The sequence below is a fragment of the Tetrao urogallus genome (assembly GCF_951394365.1).
Source record: "Tetrao urogallus genome assembly, chromosome: 2".
Classification (NCBI taxonomy): domain Eukaryota; kingdom Metazoa; phylum Chordata; class Aves; order Galliformes; family Phasianidae; genus Tetrao; species Tetrao urogallus.
The window spans coordinates 52,145,760-52,165,402 of record NC_136814.1 but is presented as its reverse complement, the minus strand read 5'-3'; the positions used below and the strand labels follow the sequence as shown (position 1 = coordinate 52,165,402).

At 36.5% G+C, this 19,643-nt stretch overlaps 1 protein-coding gene across 1 annotated transcript in view; it reads left to right on the top strand.

Moving 5' to 3' along the window:
* Positions 1-906: 906 nt before the first annotated feature.
* ADGRG6 (adhesion G protein-coupled receptor G6) overlaps positions 907-19,643 on the top strand; it is a gene marked incomplete at both ends in the record, with an annotated part of 103,764 nt that continues 85,027 nt past the window's right edge. Inside the window, one exon of the mRNA XM_079532817.1 lies at positions 907-1,006. Within this exon, the coding sequence (XP_079388943.1) occupies positions 907-1,006 (100 nt within the window). The remainder of the gene's footprint in view (positions 1,007-19,643) is intronic.

Here is a 19,643-nt window from a genome sequence, read left to right as displayed (position 1 = left end):
GGTTGTTTGGTGATTTGTTTCTCTCTATTGCTCATTGCTAACTTGTTGAATAAAATGAGACAGGAGTGTAATAGAGAACCATTTATTTTGTGTATGTGGTTAAAGCTCTGATCATAATCATTGTGGATCTTCTTTCTTGCTTCTCCTTCAGCTCATTATGGAGGAATTATTTTGATTTAGCCATTGAATGTCATGCACACTTCAAGGCAAAGGAAACTATAATTTCAAGTTATAAATAATAATGGTTTTTATTTAATTGCAGGTTTTTATTAAATAATAAACATGACTGACTTCACTGGTAGCAGAGTTGGACAGCACCCCTAGATTTTGGCGAAAGTTTCAGTTGTTGGCAGAAGACGTTGTAGCTATCAAAATGCTGGCACTGAAAGATATGGAAGGGTTGATCAAGAGCGTAGGCAAATTCTCTCACCTCATCTTTATATAGTTAATAACAAATATGTGTGTGTATGTGTGTATACATATATTTAAACAGCATAAATATTTGTATACATAAATTATGTAAGTAGTAAAATAAAACTTTGCAATCTCCAGAAAACCAAAGCCCATCTTAACACTCTCTAGCCATAAGGCTTGCTTGGTTCTTTTTGTGAAATATCACTTTATCTGTCAGCTCAGAGCCCAGTGATGACCAGCCTTCCCCCTTGTCATAAATTATGAAGCAGGCAACATTTATGAGCCAGGCAACAACATTTCTGACCCTTTTTAGGAAGGATATTTCTGTATGTTTTCAAGCTATATTAGGGCCAAACAAATTTTTCAAGTTTTCAGTTTAACTTAATGCTAGTTACTAGACTGATTAGGAACAGCATGTTCTTATTTTCTTGTCTTATTGAAAAACTTCTTGAATTGTTCCTTTTTTGTTTTTGTCTTTTTTTATCATACAGGATGTCTCACATAAATGAAATGTGGTGCTGTCACTGGAAATGGAAGCTGCATCACTGTCTCTACTTGTTTATCCTGTATATTATATGCATGCAGCAAGCAGGTAAATTAGCAAATTATATTCTTGCTTAAATAAATGGTCCAGGCGCCAAAGTCTGACGACTAAGGATTATGCTTATGCATGACTGAATCATGTACAGCATAACATTTTGATGAAAGTGGTGTGTTATAATCATTAGCTGTGCTTTGATAGGTTTTACTGCTACTGTTCAATTTTGTTGTTATTTCTGTATCTTTTTGCTTTTATTATTTGTTGTTATTTTTCTTTGAATTCTTACATTTTTATTCTTTTTTTCTTTTTTTTTTTCTTTTACCTTATTGATACCTACCTCTCTCTTGAATTTGTTGTGACTGTGTAAAACAGCTGCAATACACTTACTATCTTTAAATTCTTTTATGAATCAAATTATAGAAACTTCTCAGCAAGCTGTATATACTGAGCAGACAGTTTAAATGTAACGTCATTTTAGGCACAGAGTAACATAGCACATTGTGAGTATTTCTTTAAACATATGAACAAGAGATTTCATTTACTAAATGTATTTTCCTAACCACTAGAGTGCAAAATATTTTAGGAGCTCCAGCTGCTTTACTGGAAAAAAAGACTGCAGTTTATTCTGGAGCAGACGAAAGTTTTGGAGCAGCTTGTATGGCTCAGCTAATTCCATATCTGATGGGTAGTTTTGCTGTTACAAACTAGCTATTGGAAAAAGGATGTTATATATAGAAAGAATTTCTAGCTTCTTTGACTCTGTTTTTTCTCTAAATAATATGTACAGGGCTTTTTGATGTTTGAATCTAGTGGCTGTGCAGTAGCAGTTTCCAGCTTTTCATCACTTTAATATGTGTTTTCCATTTCTATTAAACTGTGTAGCCAGGAATGTACATTTAGGATCTGACTGTCATCAGCTGGCTGATGGCCTCTGTGTCCCTGCAATCCTGCAGCTGCCTTCCTCATCATAAAATAAGTCAGCAAAAACTGCTGTAATCTACAGCTGAGGGCTACTGCCTGGTGACTGGCACATTAAGGCTCAAAGACCTTTAGTCTTTGCTAATTCTTCTTGATAAGAATATGGTTATAAAAAGTGCAGACAGTACAGCAAGAATAAATTCTGTGAGCAAGAAGGCCCCAGCCAGTATGCTGGGAACACTAGACATCCACAGGTTCAATAGACAAATGTGTTTGCTGTTCAACAGTGAAAGAGATCGTAGATAGTTTGCTGTTAATACTCGACTGAAATGAAAAGGAGACATTCACCTCTCCAGCAACTTGCCATTTGGCAGTACTTGCTTGCAGACCCTTTGGTTTCACGTTTCTTCTTTTTTCTTTTTGTTAATGTGAAAGCATAGGTTATAAAACACAGTTGCAAAAATGTGTCCTTTTCATCTGTTCTTTTAAATAGAGCAAGGCAAATAAGACAGGAAAGTATTCTGTTTTGTGTCCTTAAAATGTATCTTTTTGGCTGTATGTTCATATGGTGTCTATAATTTCCCTGGTACCTTAAGCTTTACTGAATTTACTAAAAAATATTGTAAAACCTGATGTTCACCCAGCTTAGCTAGTGAGTTGTAAGCTTAGAAAGCAATTGGGGCTTATTAAGCTTTGCCTAAAGGAGGTTACACACAAGTGGGGGATTAAGATGATCAGATACGGGTTTTATGGATTATTTATGAGGCCATTCATAAGGAAAAGAATATCAGTCATGCCGTGACATGGAAAAAATGCAAAAGCAATAATTTTACGGTTTAACTTTTGAAGATCTGCAGGACTTGGCTCACTTTCAGAAACAAAGCTTAAGAGAAGGATCACACAGCAGGAAACTTAGAGTAGGAGTGGAAAGACTATTCAGCTACAAACTGATCAGTAGAGTAAGGCAATGGAGTATAATCCCAAACCATAGATCTGATACCTTTGATGAACTGATGGATGGATTCTGAGACTTTACACAGAAACAAATAGTAATTAATATAAAAAAAGATAAAAATAAAATGTCAGCTGCCTGAAGTACTTTGGCATATTGGCTGCAGGCTGCATGTTGTTATGTGGGTTGAAGATACAGATTAGATTAGTAAGCAGCTTCACAGGTTTCTGTTCCTGTCTGTGGTAGCAGTGCCTGGCTGCTGTGACTGAATCACTTAGCTCTGCTTGTTCCTCTGTCTGTAAGATTAAGTGTATCTCTTGCCTCCCTTGTCAAAACTTTGTCTATCTTCCAGTGAAAGCGCTGAAAAGAAGCTGAGATATAACAATGGTGATGTTTTAAAGAGAAGTAATTAAAACCCTTTTTGTCTGAGGTTCAGACATTCCTAATCTATTTGTTTGAATGTATATTTTGATGATTTCACAGAGCTCAAAAGGGAGCAAAAAGAGTGAACTCAGTTCTGTAAAATGGAACAGGCGCAGACAGAAGGAACTAAGAATTTTTGGTCTAAAGTAAGCAGAAGTTGTGACATCTAAGTTCAAATATTTGAAGAGATAGCTGCAATGGGAAGGGAGAGTGATCTTTTTAGACAGCTGAAAGGGCAAAAAATACTGGTTTAAATTACAGCGAGATAAATGAGGGGAGGAAATCTTATCAAAGAGTAGAGACAGCAGTGGAATAGATTGCCAAGGCAGAATGTGGAATTTCAGTCCTTGAAAGCGTATGTTAATGCCTGCCAGACATGATTAAAATCTCAGTGCTCTTCCTTTAGGGACTGAGAAATAAGTTAGATCATTTCCAAACTTCCCCAATTTCTGTATTCCTTCCTTTTGTCTTTACCCTGGAGAGTTCTATTTTGTTTCAAATTTGGGGAAATGAGAAGATTCAGTGGAAACTCCATATGTCGGATTATGACAGGGATTTTGCTGTGCTTAAAATATAGTATTAGTGTTTGCGTTTTCACCTGAACGTCATTTTTTATCTGAAACAAAGAAGCAGCAATTCAGTACAGAAAGTAATAATTGGTTGCCTTGGATATGTCTAACTTCACAAGTTAAGTGCACCTGCAATGGTATAAATATATCTACAGTTCTTACACAGTTTCTGCATTCTGCCCATGTTGCTGTTGTCACAGCATTATTATGACTGTAGCTTGTGTCAGTGAGCACTTGTCCTGTTGTTCATCCATCAGTAAAATGTGGTGTTTTTAATCAATCCTCAGGGCCTCACTGAAGAGTTAGTTTTAATTCCACCACAGGTCCTAAAATCTTCATGTCATTTTTTAGTGGTGGCTTGAAAGGGGGGAAGAGGGGGAGGGGGAAATTAGCTCTTCTTAATTCATCAAGAAAAGATGGATGAGATGAGAGTAAATCTGAAAGCAGGGTCTTCTCCCACACGGCTGATATCTGTCCGCAGTGTGGGATCAACCCTAATGTTGTGGTCCTTAAATGGGCCTGCAGAAAGCTGAGACTGCTCACAATCCTGGGATGGTTTCTTAGAGATTCTGTGGATTCAGGAGCCAACTGAGAGGTGGGGGAGGGAGATTGATTGATAGCATCGCTTATGCCAACAGTGCTAGCAGTCGTCTATGGAAATGGATTTTATCTGGAACTGCATTGGGCAGGAAGCATGTTTTCTCACCATAGCACTGAGTCTGCCTTCTCCAAACAAGGGCCAAAGATCCTATTGCTGTGCAAGTGATGAAATAATTGCCAGTGCATTCACTTATCTCTCTCTCTCTCTCTCTCACCAAGACCTTAGCCCAGTCATCCAGTGTGACTCTGGCATATGGTATGCAGGCAGGGAATACCTTTCCAGCATTGTCACAGACACATTTTTCTCTAGTGATATGTCAAGGGTGGGAATAAGTGCATTTATATTCCCGCAAATGGCAAATGAGACCGAGAGCTTTGTAGTGAATAAAGGAGTGGAAATTTGCCTTTGTTGATATTATGAAAAACTCAGGAAAAATTCTGAATTATTCAGTTTGTCAGTTTCTTTCCTTGCCCAGGCATCTATATGTCACATGCAGTTATCAGGGAAAATTGGATATTTAGTGAATTGCTGCAAAGTGTTTTTGTTCTGTCCTCATTCCCTGTCAGTTTTCTTTTGAATTTTAACCTAGTTTAAGGAAAACAAATCAAAAGTAATTATTTATGTCTTGTTTAATATTTACATTCCTGGTGTCTTGAGGGATGTGTTATTCTGTTCATATAAGTGTTGCAGAGAAAAAATGTCTAGTTGCCTTTCTTTTATTTTCCTTAGTTGACAGCTTATTTAATGCAGAAGTAAATTAGTGTTGGAATGAATTTCACAGGAAGCTGCCTCTCATTAACTCTTTTACTCTTTGAGTTCTGATTTTTTTGATGATGTTGATAATTCTTTTTCCCTGAAGCGTTTAGTCCCTTTTTTGCATTAACCATAGGTATCCCTTTAAAAGCACAGTGATTTTCCTCACCTGCTACACAACTGTAAGCCAAAACTAAGTGGAATATGGTCGAACATGACAGAAATTCAAAGCTGATTAGATCCTCGCTGCCTGGATTCTCTGTACTCCTTTCTTAAGTACATTCTTTAGTAGAAACTTTTTCTCTGAAGAACAGAACATTAAAGAAAGAATATACCTTTCACTGAAGGTCACATCTTTATACCCTTAGATTTTAGAATCTATTCATGATGCATTTTGCCTTATTTTCTTCTTTTTGCTGTTAAATGTCAAAAACATAGACAAATTTTTCAACATTATATGTGACAATGGTTGAGAAGGAATCTAACTCAGTGGTATACATACAACAACAGACTCTAAAGTGACTCATGATGAACTGGACAGTACTTTACAAAGGGCTGCATCTGTTAGAGGTTATTATGTAAATAAATTCATTCCTTATAGCATTTGTCTGCTGTTCTCAATAAAATTAATGAACATTTTTGAACAAAATTAAAAGACTGAAGTTTTGGAAAATGTCATTTTTCTCTTTTTGATTGCTAATATGAGAAATACTGCATGATGAAGTGGAGGTTTTTGTTAAGAATAGAATGCTTTTCCCAGTAAAATATATATCCCAATATATATATTCCCGATAACATATATATCCAGAAGTTATGCATCTTAATAAGAATTACAGTTAATACAGTGTGATTAAACTGGTTGATTTTACATGTCAGCAGACCTCTCAGAAATGATTACTCCTGTCAGTCAGCGTTTGTCAACAAGAAGTGCTGATCTTACAAGTTTTGCATGCATATTGTAAAATCTGTGGTTGTTTTGCTACAATCTTGGATTTGCTTACTTAATGTGGTTGATTAAATGATTTGCATGAAGTGTAGCATGTAAATGTTCACTGGATCAAGGCCCCACATATCATTATCTGATAACAGAAATGTTATCATCTGCCTTTTCTTTACAACCACAGCACTGAGATGTCTGAGATAGGTATACTTCCCAATTACAGTTTGCACAGGTATTATTAAAATGAAGAAAAAGACTTGACTTTGATTTTACAGGAATTTGAAAAAATGCTGCAATTCTGGCTACAAAGGAATAAGTATTTTTACTTAGAAAACTCATCCAGAAAATGCATTCCTTGTTTAGATGGCATATAGAAATATTTCTGATTAAAAAATTAATGCATGCATTTTCTGACTTCTTACTCACTGTGGAAGAGAAAAATCTCATGAGGCAAAATATTTCAGCTATAGGCCGCAACTATGGTGTGCCTCAGGGATCGGTGCTGGGTCTGGTCTTGTTCAACATTTTCATCAATGACCTTGATGAGGTGATAGTGGCCGCCCTCAGCAAGTTTGCTGATGATACGAAGTTGGGAGGATTGGCTGACACGCCTGAAGGCTGTGCTGCCGTTCAGCGAGACCTGGACGGGCTGGAGAGCTGGGCAGTAAGAAACCAGATGAGGTTTAACAAAAGCAAGTGTAGAGTCTTGCATGTAGGGAGGAATAATTGCATGCACCAGTACAGGCTGGGGGATGAGCTGCTGGAGAGGAGCTCTGCAGAGAGGGACCTGGGTGTCCTGGTGGACGACAGGTTGGCCATGAGCCAGCAGTGTGCCCTTGTGGCCAAGAAGGCCAATGGCATTCTGGGGTGCATTAAAAAGAGTGTGGCCAGCAGATTGAGGGAGGTGATCCTCTCCTTCTACTCTGCCCTGGTGACCTCATTTGGAGTACTGTGTCCAGTTCTGGGCTCCCCAGTACAAAAAAGACAGGGATCTCTTGGAAAGAGTCCAGCGGAGGGCCACAAAGATGGTGAAGGGCCTGGATCATCTCCCCTATGAAGAATGGCTAAGTGAACTGGGTTTGGTTAGCTTTGAGAAAAGATGACTGAGAGGGGACCTGATCCAGGTCTGTAAATATCAAAGGTGTGGGGAAATGGCCAGAAACTGCAGCATAGGAAGTTCTGCACAGATGTGTGCAAGAACTTCTTCATGGTGAGGGTGATGGAGCACTGGAACAGGCTGCCCAGGGAGGTCGTGGAGTCTCCTTCTCTGGAGATATTCAAGACCCGCCTGGACGCCTACCTGTGCGACCTGGTGTAGGGAACCTGCTTTGGCAGGGGGATTAGACTCAATCTCTAGAGGTCCCTTCCAACCCCTACAATTCTGTGATTCTGTGAAATATCTTCTACAAAATGGAATAAAGTACTAGTACAATAAGGATGTTACATCGGAGAAATTACTGTGGCACATTGAACTGTAGCTACTTTTTCTGTCCTAAATATGGTAATAGAGGCACCTAATTCAGGGGAAATTATGGCTTCTGGAAACACCTCTTGTTTTATCTGGATTTGGTCCTCATTGGTGTGCTTAGTTGCTGTAAACGGTTGTCAAAGCTCCAACCCTTGCTGCAGTACAGGGAAATGAAATGCGTAGTGCAAAGATTCTGTTCTGCTTACATAGGCAGGACCCCAGGTGTCATTTACACTAATTTTATTGTCCTTTTGTTCACTTCCCACTTTAAGCATAACTCTAGTCATACATTTTTGATACCCCTTTGAACTTGTTATTCTCATGTCTTTTGTTTCCTCATCTTTCATTTTGTTGTTTTTACCCTATTGTCTGTCCTACTGGACAACATCAGATTAAGCAGTATGCTGACTGTTTTCAGTTCATTACTTTGAGAACAACTAACAAAATTTCTTCCAGATTTCCCTCCCTCAAGCATGCTCTCCAGTTGGTGAATTTCTACTTCTGTAGCTTCTGAACATCTCTTAAGTTATTCAGTAGTTTGTCCAAATTCCGGTAGCAAATCGTCACTTCTGACAACAGAGGCCACCACAGTTGCAAAAATACAGCTTTATCAGTTAAGATGTAAGATATTTCGTATTTTACAGACATGACAACATGTCTTATTTCAGAGAACATTTTTTGAAACCTCTTCTAAACTAAAAAAGCATTTGTTGGAAAAATATTTTGGGCAGTTAAGAGTGACAGGAAGCTAGTTCCCATTCTTAAGAATACCCCTGAAGTACTTCAACTGTCTCCCACAGCATTGTAAAATGATGGCTTTTTAGTGCTAAAAATCTGCAAGAGTTAGATCTAGCAAAACATAGGGTAGAACCATGAACAGATTGTCACATAGTTAACCTAATTTTTGAAAAGCTAAGATGCAATCAGAGCTTTTCCAGCTCCAGCTTTGTCCCTCATGAATATGCTTCTTAATGGGTGTCAGACAGAAAACTGCAACTCCCTTCTGCGAACAGAGTTTGTTTTGTTCAGATGCATGCTCTGGCTTCTTGCAGTTCATCTAATGAGGAACTGTGCAGTGACAAATCCATACTATGAAGCTGAAGTCATTTTTTCATCAGAACTTACTTCTTAGGTGGAGAAAAAGACCTCATGGTTGAAGTTATCACAGAGGCATCTGTGCAAATGATGCAATCCTCAGTGATTTTTGTTTTGCTGTGTGAGGAACAATGGGAAGCGTGTTTGTTTCTCCTCATCTTGAATTTACAGGAAATGCTGAGAAGCAGCTTTAAATTTTAAATCTTTTACTACTTCTCCTTCTATTTCTGTTTAAATATTTTCCAGTTCCAAAGTACATTAGTGATATATCATATTTCACTGTAAAGAAACAGGAAGCATGCTAGGAATTCTGAAATCAGCTTGCCAGCTGAGTCATTAAATGTACACAAAGGAGCACCAATAATGTGTCTTTTGTACTGGAAGCTAAAATAATCAGGAGGTTTTGTGCTGCATGTGTATATCAGTCTATCCAGTGTTTTGAATATGAAGTCCCTCAGATTGTATCCAACTTGTCATGGATTTTAAATTTAGTTTAAAGAATTGTTGTATTTCAAGAAATCGTATCTATAGTATACAGACAACAACAACAACAAAAGCCGTAATACTGGTGTTGAACAAAAGCATCATTTGTACAAGTTAAGAATTTGTGGGTTTAAAAAAATAGTTTGATAATAATTTTTAAAAGAAGCATAAATTAAAAAAAAATGGTGAAATTCAGCCCTTCATTATGCAAACCTGGTTCATCGGATTTGCTGCATGAACCAACTATTCTAGTCACAGTTTATTGTGTAAATAGTTTATAAAACATTGGCTTTTCGTTTTCTTTGACCTGTCATATTTTGGTTGTTTATTCTTTCTATGTTGTTTTGTTCACTATTTTGATCTTACTTTGGATTGGGCATGCTTCTGCTAAAATCCTGTCTCTTGAACAGGGAAAGATACTGTATAGCAGCAATACCAACAGCTGGGTCTTCCCTCTGTCTGTCTCAGTGCACAGAGAATTGCTACTTTGTTAAATTGATTATTTAACTATGCTGCAGACAAAGTGCATTTAAGCCTCCCATGTTCTTAGAAGGGTTTCAGTGAAAGTGAACTGTTCATTGCAGAGGTGTTGGACTAGGTGACTTTTAAGGGACTGTTCCAACTCAAATGATTCTGTGATATAATAACACATTTCTCTCTTTGCTGGCACATGGAAACAGAAGGGTGTGCTGAGGATTAAAAAGGCAAATCTCAGTGTACATGTATATGCTCCCTCTAATAAAAGCTGTTCAAATTTTTTCATGTGGGAAATATCATACGTGTGATGTCTAAATCCCTTGCTACTCATTAGTAAAGCAAAAGTAACCTGGAAATAATACTGGCTTAGCCAGTTTCTTTTGTTTTGGAGGTTTCTTTCCACACCACCTTCACCACCATCTGGTTGTTGATAGTGTTGATGTTCATTACAAGACATATTCTCTTTTAGGCAGCTCTTGTTCTTGCTTTTTCCTTTGCCTGTTGCTGTCTATAAAAGTATCTGAGGTTGATCTGTATTACTTGATAACATGACACTGTTGAGTGACTGGCAATTGGATTATAGCTGAACTCAACATCTGGGGAGAAAAAAAATGTGCACATATTCTTGTACTTGTCTGCACAGATATTTTCTGAATAACACATCATACAAACAGAATGGATCAGATGTTAGTCCGGTTTATTATAAATATGCGGTTTTTAAAAGCACATATCTTAATCAGTTTTCTGGTGTCATAAATATTCTGAATTTGAAGGAATAAAATTACATTAGTTTTAAAAATTCATCATATTTTCTAATTTTTAATATAATATTTTTCTTAGATAAAAAGCTTTTTCATAAAAGTTAATGAAAAATAATTTTCCTAGTTATTACAAGATTGAAAATAAATTAATAGTAAGCATGCCATTGACTTTTTCATATTCTCAGAATGCTGAAATTGAGGCTGATGTAGTTTTGAAATATTGTTTTGCACTTGTTTTGGAATAAGATATAATTAAACACTTCAATAAATGTTCAGCTATATGTAGTCTGAAGGTCCCTCCATTTTAAGTGTGCATAATACTGGGTTTTATTTGGTCCCACCAAAGTTAAAGCAAGTTTTATAAATAGGAGCTGAGATATCCTGCTGTTGAATGCTTTTGAAAATCCCTCATTAAAGAAACTGTTTGGAAGCTGATATCTTTACCAAACTGTTGTTATATCAGAAGCAAAAGTACTATCTCATGTCTTTAAAAGATTTAACTTGAAGGTTGCTACAGCACTGCTATTCAGAGTGTAAAATGAAAAAGGCTTGAAGAATGAAAGAGGAGTTGCTGTGTACACTTGGCAGCAATTATGTGTTGTAACTTGTGGGTTTTGTCTTCACATTACTATGATCTCACCCAGTAATGCTTGAAAGGCAAGAGAGTTTTGTATTGTGCTTTTTGTCTGTGTAATCCCCATGTCATGTGAATCCCAACTTGGTACTTAAGAACTAACTTGAACTCCAGCAAAAAAAAAGCCCTAAAGAGTAAAAGCTCTCCTAAAAGCACTAAAGCACATCTCAACTGATATTAAGAATCTTCCTCTTTCAACAGTGTTCTGGCTTTATAAAGGACTTCACAATCTGTTGGAGTTTTGAGCACCTCAGATTTCCAGTTCACTGGGAAATGAGCATTCTCAACAATCTCAGAAACTTAGTCAAGGAGAAGACAGTGTTTTTGCTTTATCACCCTCTTTTCAGCTAGCTTAATTGCATCCTATTGGTGATCTGTAATTGGTAGAAACAGTTAAAAAAATCGTAAGAATCCAGATGCCTACAGTTGTTAATATCTATCTATCTATAATCTAACTGTGGTTTAATCCTAACATATAGAAGAAGGCTTTCATTTTTCTCTTTAAATGATTTTCAATTAAAGTGGCATGAAAGATATTTTAAGATTTCATAATGTTTATACTGTATTTTGTGTATGTTTCTAGAGAGAAGGCAGTCCAGCTTGACTAGTTTTAATCTTTAGGGTGAGGTCTGCAATGCTTATCTTAATCAGCTACTGTTTTTATATATTTGAGATATATGAAAATCTGATGAAACGTATGCTGTTAGCAGGGATCAAGGCAAGCTACAAAAGCATTAAAACCTAATCTTTTAGCAACACACACTGCTTCACATTAGATTTGTATTAGCTTTCCATTGTAGAATTAATCATAAGGAATGTTAAAAAGAGATGGCAGAATGGAAAACAAGCATTTTTTAAAAGCAAGAAAGGTCTGACTAGAATGTGACCACCAAAACGTTAACTTTGTATCACAAACATTAATTACTTAATAAAAGCTGGTGAAAATAAAAGGGAGTTTTTTGTTCTGCTGAGAAGCTCATTTGGGATACTTGCAATTTTTTCTTTATAGTTTGTTGTAGTTTAGTTGTCTTCATGTTTGCAGTTCAGTTTTTTAATCATGCTCTCTTAACAATCCTCATGAATGATCTTCATTATTCCTTTAACATAAGTGCTCATAAATGTACAGCATTGGAACATAGAGGTATGTATACAAACACTGATAATAGCAAAACTTCATTTGATTTTCATGGTATGTAAACAGACTTTACATCTACAGTAGTTTATGTATTCAAACAACTATTACCTGAAGTGCAAGGAGTTAATCTGTGCCATTAGATACCACACTTGCCAATTTGTCAACAGTAATGAAATATGCTGAAGGCATGGGCCAGTATGCCCGGTCTGAACATTGATCTAGTAAATACGTTTACACATGAAATTTTCTTGAAGTTATAGTGTATATGTACATGTAGAGTTTTCAGTAAGATTAACAATTCACTTTCTATTTTTTTGAAATTTTAATGACACTTCATGAGGATTGTCTCCTTGAAGTTATAAACGTTAAAACATAGTGCTTTTGTTATTGCATTATTTTCTCCATGCAGCATGATGTTCCATAAATTTACTAATAGGATTTAGCATTGTCAGAGGTTCCTGGAGATACACTTGAATGTACAATTGGTCATTACCCTGTTCTTGCGTACTGTCATAAATAATGATGCTTTGCTTGTCCTTTATGCTTGTTAAAAGTTAATATTGATGTTAATCAATATTAATCCCACGTATGATGAAAACACTTCCATAACCAAGACTAATTAAAAAAGGCCTATAAAATAGCACATGTCATTATGCATCTTAATCTTTAATATAGCAAACTATTGAGCGAACCTTCTGGAACTGCTTAAGGGTAAACATCCATATGGAAACACATATGAGTATATTTGGATTGTGCAGGTGAATCTCCTGTACTTCTGTTGAATGCTGACAGATTTATAAGTCTAGTCCAATGGCATAGTGCCTTTGTGCACACTTGAGGTTAATTATGCTCTTCAGTATGGGATACTTTGATCCCATTATCCCATGGAAAAGATGTATCTGTATGTATCTGAATGACTGTTTTCTTCTTCATTGTGATAAAACTTGTAATTGGCAGAAATATGGGAGATTTGGGAGAATAGCCAGATTCTTAACTGCGTGCGGAAATCTAGAAAATTTCAGCTGTTCATTTTTCTTGATTTTTTTTTTCATTTATCTGTAATTTATATTTTCTAGCTATGTAGTCAATAGCTTTATTTCTGAAATTTCACATGCTATTAAATGTCTCTTATTTGTCTGTTGCCATGAAATAGTGCATCTTTTCTTTCCTACCAACTCTGACAGAAGATTTTTTAGCTTTCTAATCATTTCCTATCACATGTGGAGGTGAGGAAAATACTGGGATTCAGTTGGCAAACCAATATAGAGGATGATAATCTAAAATCCACAACTCTTAATACTTCTGAAATGTCAGTTATCTGTGTGATGGAAATAAAGGCATAAACCAGTGGTGTAATTTTCCTGTGATTGTCACAGAATAACTTTTTTCAAAGTTCAGTTTATTTTAAATAAGAGAACAAAATCTTATGAATAAAAAAGTAATAGGAAAATACTAAGGTTGGAAAGACAGCAATTCAATAATCTGGAAATAACAGTATCGAACAATTGCACTTATCTCTGCAGTTTTCAATTTTCATATCCACCATGATGATATAGGTTTTAGTTACAAACTTACCTGCTTTTTGTCATTGGCCTCCATCTTTCTATAGAGCAGACTTGCTAGAAGGAAGGAAACAATATACTTTGTAAGGCTTTTACTTAATGTATACCCATAGCTGGAATATGTAATGAGGCACTGGATTACAAGATCTCTAGGCTTAATTGGTTGAATTATGTCCTAGAAGACTAAATGCTCTCTGAGTTTTGCCTGCTGGGGATTGCTGAGCAAATTGTCTCCATGTTTTTTTTCATGTGTTTCATTTTCTCAGCCTAATCTGAAGCTGTGTGAAGAAGAATTTACTCTTATAATTTCAGCTGAAGTGAATAGGCACTATGTTAACAATATTAACATCTATATAAGGCTACAAATAGTGAATATATTAGGTCCTGTGTGTCTGAAATTATACACCTAACATCAGAGGACAATTCTGATCTTGATATTCCTCAATTCCTTTTCTATAAAAAGAAGATTAGAATGCTTCTTTCTTCACAGTCAGATTATAAGCCTTTAATGAATGACTCTTTGACATTCAAATGTTTCACTAATGAACACAGAAGAGCTTGTGAGGAAATTCTGTCTCAGGAGAAGATTTGAATTGCTGCAAGGCTGAGGGTCATACATTGAAGAATGAAGGTAAAGCAGGCTTTCTGGAAAGTTGCTTACTGCAGGAGATTTGTTCTTCCTGTGCACTGAATGAGGTCCTGCAAAAACAGTAGTGTGTGATTATGTAATTGAAGTTGTTTTTTTTTTTTTTAATTATCTACGTACAAAGGCCAAACAAAGGTTAACTCTGGCATTTCCTAACTTCAGTGTCCTTGATTTTGCAATCCTAATAGTGCCTGCATGTTCCTGGGAGTGGTTTCTAATGTCAGTGTATATATACAGAGAGAGAGAGAATCACTGTTAGAGATGCTTACTAAGAAATTTTATTTAACACATAGAGAGCCTTTCTCTCTTAACAAAATTTTTGCTCATTTTTCTTGTCACATTCATTCATGTCTTCTCACTTAATCAGGATGTTTTCCACCACATCTTCAAGACAGTTTGAGGAAGCTGAAATTGACAGTGATTGGAATAATTATGCCTCTTCACTGTAAGGCAATTTAATCCTCTGTAGAATTTTCCTTTTAATTTCATTATTTACTGCAACCTTTGCATGACCTAGAAACTATAACAATAGCAGTCTGATTCTCTATGACTTATCTAATACCAGAACATACTATTTCATAATGAAAAAAGGAACATAGTATTTTTATTCTAGTGCTTCTTACATGTAACTATCACAAGTGAATGTTTTTTTCTTTTTTTTTTTCTCACATCCATAACTTCAAGTTCAACTTCAAAACAACTTTGTTGTTTTACATTTGGCATGTATCCTTTGCCCATCTTCTCCAGTATTTTTTCTCAGGCAATATTCCAGTATTGTGCACAGGTAATTTGTTGGCTTTTTGTTGTCCAAAACAATGGTAATTCTTAAACATATAGCTGTTCTTAGCTTATTGATGATTGATCTGTCCTCTTGCGAGGAAAAAAAAGAAAAACAAAAACAAACAAAAAAATGACCAAGCCCCCCCCCCCCCCAAAAAAAAAAAAAAAAAAGAAAACCCACCTGAAACACTGCCTTTGGAACAGAGGACTCAGTGTTACAATAGGCAAAAGAAAAATAAGAAAATATCCACCTAGAGAAGAAATGTTAAGGATTCTGTTTCTCCAGCACTAGTATGTAAAGGAGCACTTGGGAAGTGTTGGAGTCTGTTTAAGTAAATCATAAGCAGAACAAGGTTTGAATGAAGGTGACATTTTTTGCTAGAACACAGGGCTTTTCGAAATGCATAAAATATTTGTGTAAACTAAATAATGGCAAGGTGTCCAAAGCTTTGTAGAAATATGTCTCCTTTTTTAGCAAAAAAAATACAAAATTTTGTCAAGAGTAGGATATCTTTGATGTGAAGATCTGCTACATGAAAGACTGCAACACGCATGCAGTGCCAATTGTCCTCTTGCTTCCTTAGTGTGTTACGTGCCAACATCCTTAAAAAGAACAAGGATTTTAAAATTCATAAAGTATTAAATTTGAAAAAGGATTTCCTTTAAAGCTGAGGTGTGGTTTTTTTCTACTTCAGACACATAGCTAATGATAGCACAAAAGAGTCTTTCAGAAATTACGTGTTTAATAACTTTCAGTCTTTGAATTACAAGTAATCAAATAATTTAAATGTTTTATAACTATGGACTTTGTCCTGATCCCTGTCTGCCCTTGGAACAAAAGTATATCTGCTACAGGTTTAGTCCAAGAATCTCAGTAGTCATAGATGGGCACTTGGAATATAAGAATTACAATAACTTATGTTCATATTGCTTCCTCCCAGAACTCACCTTTCCCCTGACTCTTCATTTCAGGAATGAAAATATCACTGAGGATTGTTTAGTAGCCAGAGATGGATTTCTGCCAACTAATGGCCCAGTCTTCTTTTGAACCCTCACATCCATAGTCATCTTGAGGCAGGGAGGGCCATGCGTTCGTTTCCTGCTGCACAAATAGCCACTTTTTTTTTGCTTATTTTGAACCTGGCTTTATTTGTTGGCCCCCGTCTAATGGAAGACAGTGAGTAGATATTCCCCCTGTCCATTTTTCGCTATAATCCACAGACTCTTTGTAGACTTTTATCAGATTTCCACCATCTATCTCTTTCCAAGCTTGAAGAGTATTTGACTACTCCCTCATTTGCCTTGACCATCTCCACTTGGGACTTCTGCCCATATACCCTTCGCATGTGGCTCAAGGTCTTGCTTTAAGCAAAGGCTGGGGCACTCCCACATGCCCTGGATTATCAGCTAGGTAGGAATGGCAGGAGTAAAGTATTCCAAGAGAGGGAATGATCTGGGTGATCTCAGAGCAAGCACACCACTCGCTGACCAGGCACAGTCCCACAGTGTCTGAGCAGGATGAAAAGACAGGATGAGGTGATGAACTGGGTGCAGGGTCCACCCAGGGAGTCATCAGGCTGGAGGCTGAACCAGAGACAGATGCACATACAGCATAGTTCCAGCAAGAACCAGAAGCCAGTTAAAGGCTTTTAGTGCACTCAGGACTCTGTCTACAGTTAACTAGACAGAATTATATTTGTTGATTTATTGCCTAGTCACTCCATTTTTATAAATGACTTATTTCTGCACTTCTTTACAGTTCACCTTTAGGGAATATACTATCTTGAATAGCATTCTATCATCAACAAACTTTGTGCTCATTTACTGCTTTCTAGATATGTTAACTAAGGGGGAACCAGGCAAATACCATTGTGGAACTCCGCAGGTTATTTTCTTGCTTTTTTACAGATTCCCGTTTACTCCTACGCTCTACCTTTTAACCAATTATTTATCCATGCTAGAACTTTCCAAATTATGTAATGACTGCTTAGCTTCCTTTAAAGTCTTTGGCAAGAGTTTTTGCCGAAAACATTCTGGATATCTAAGTAAACTGTGTCACATTTACGCAAGTAGTGCAACTCCAGAGGACTCCAAGAGGCTTGTAAGACAGAACGTCACTGTAAAGAAACGTTTGACTCTCCAAAACACATTTCACTTATCCACGTATTCACTAATTCTAATGTGTCTTATCTCACAGATCCTTTGTTGTGACTGAGGCACTAATGTGGCCAGGGAGAAAAATAAGGTTGGAGTTAACCAACTTTACCTGACCACCAATTACTAGCAACCTTTACAAATATTAATGCTATTAACAGATCTTTAGGTTGAATGGCTGGTTGAACTGTCTCAAAAATAACGTGGTATTTGTTCATGTTGACAACCAGTTGAAAAGACTGAGTGGTACTTCTAGTATTATTAAACTGTAACAAAAGATTTGAGCAGCTCACTTGAGTGGTAGTTCCTCATTATGACTTTAAACTAGAACCACTCTTGTAGATCTTGTTAATGTTAGCTGAAGAACCTTTTCAGTTATAGTGAATGGATAGACCATGCTTTAATCATTTTGAAGAAGGAATTGTATGTTTTTTATATAAAACATATATCTTGTATGTTTTTTTATATAAAACTCCCTCAGAGCACAAGGGTCACTGCAAAAAGAATGCTTGAATTTCTGCCTTTTTTTCTTGTTCTTTTTTTTTGAAATGCAGAAGAGACAGGAATAAACTGGAATGCAGAAGGAACTAAAATCATCTGCAATTCACCACATTGTTACATGCTGTCACGCAAGTGTAGAGACAAGCCTGTCACCTCTGCGCAGTGCAGATCTGGTGGTCATGAGTCTAATTGCTATCCAAATGGATGAAGCACTTTCTGCATAACCTTGTATGGACATAGATATGATCAGATAAGTAGAATAGGCTATTTCTTATTGATGACCATTTCAGAGATCAACTACCTCTATATATTTTTCTGTTTGATAGACTGTGCAGAAGTCAGTTCTAAGTGGAAAATAACACTGTTATGCTACTTCTGTTCTTTTAGTAAATCCAAAAGCCAAGAAACTTCTGATAGTATAACTTCCTGGAAAGTGGTTGTTTTCTCAGGACAGGAAGGCTTGTAACTTTTAGATGAAATAGAAAGTATTGCATTTACAGGGAATAACAAAAATGGTTTAAAGAATATGTAAGTATAGGAAAATCTAGTGTGAACAAGAGTACACAAATTGGTTAATGTATTTAAGCTATTAGACTTTGAAATTCTTTGAGGCTGTCAGCATTACAAAGAAAAAAGACGTTTTTCATCAATTCTAAATATATGTAAGATCGTGGGTATGATTTATAGCTAGAATTTTTCTTCATAGAATTCTTTTAAAACTAAGGAGATTACTTGCATGCAAGGAAGGTCTCATGAGCAAGAAGTTTCTTTATACCTGGGCAAAATCTTTTCTGATGTGATTTTATCACATTTCTATTCTAAAATTATGGTATTTTACTGCCAAAAAGGAAGAAAATCATGTACTTTTGAATGTTGTAATATATTTATTTCTAATATGCTTATTTCCAACAGTGTCTTGGTCCTCTACAGTGTTTACTATCACTTGGGCTTTGCAAGGTTAAAAAATTTGTACACTGGGATGATTGTTATCTTTCTGTCATTGTCACCTGCTATGAAATAATACACATTCCATATGGCTTCTGTATTAAGAGTTGTGGAGTATAACTAGAACAAGGTGATTTCCTGTCACAGATTTTGGAATGAAACATTTTCAGTTTCTCTTGACAACAATGTCCTGGGAGAAACACCAGCTTTGGGCAGAGTAGACAGGTTGCTTTGAGTAGAAGTCTGCTATAGGCAATAGCGCAGCCATATATCTGCTACAAATAGACCGAGGTGGTTTCACAGCCTTTAAGAAAGGGGAGTGAATGTGTGGCACTTTCTGAAGGAGGTGGGGATTTCTTTTAAATATATTGTCCTGGCTTACTCTGTGAGAGTTGATTATCTTCAGAGCATCCGGTATGATGCAATTTGTTGGCTTTAGCAGAAAAAACAATGTTGATAACACATCAGTGTTTTCACTGTTGATGAGCAGCACTGTACAGAGCCAAGGCCAATTCAGTTTTCTCAGCTTCTACTGATGTTCACTGAACTAGTGAGGGCTGGGCAGGTACGAGGAGCTGGAATGGGACAGAATCAGGACAGCTGACCTAAACCTATATGGGAATTTTGTACTAGATGACATCATTCATAAAACTGGGAGAGTTGGCTGGGGGGCTTCTCAGCCATTAGTTGGACATTGGGTAGCTGGTGGTGAGCAATTGCGTGGTGTGTAGTGCACAGTTTGTTTTGCAAATGTATAACTGTATTTACAAAATAATGTGTGTGTGTATACATATGTATACATATGTATACATATGACATATATATATATTATTGTACTGTCTTCAGTTTTGTGCCTGTCACTACACGAAAGACAAGGCCCTGATGTGTGTT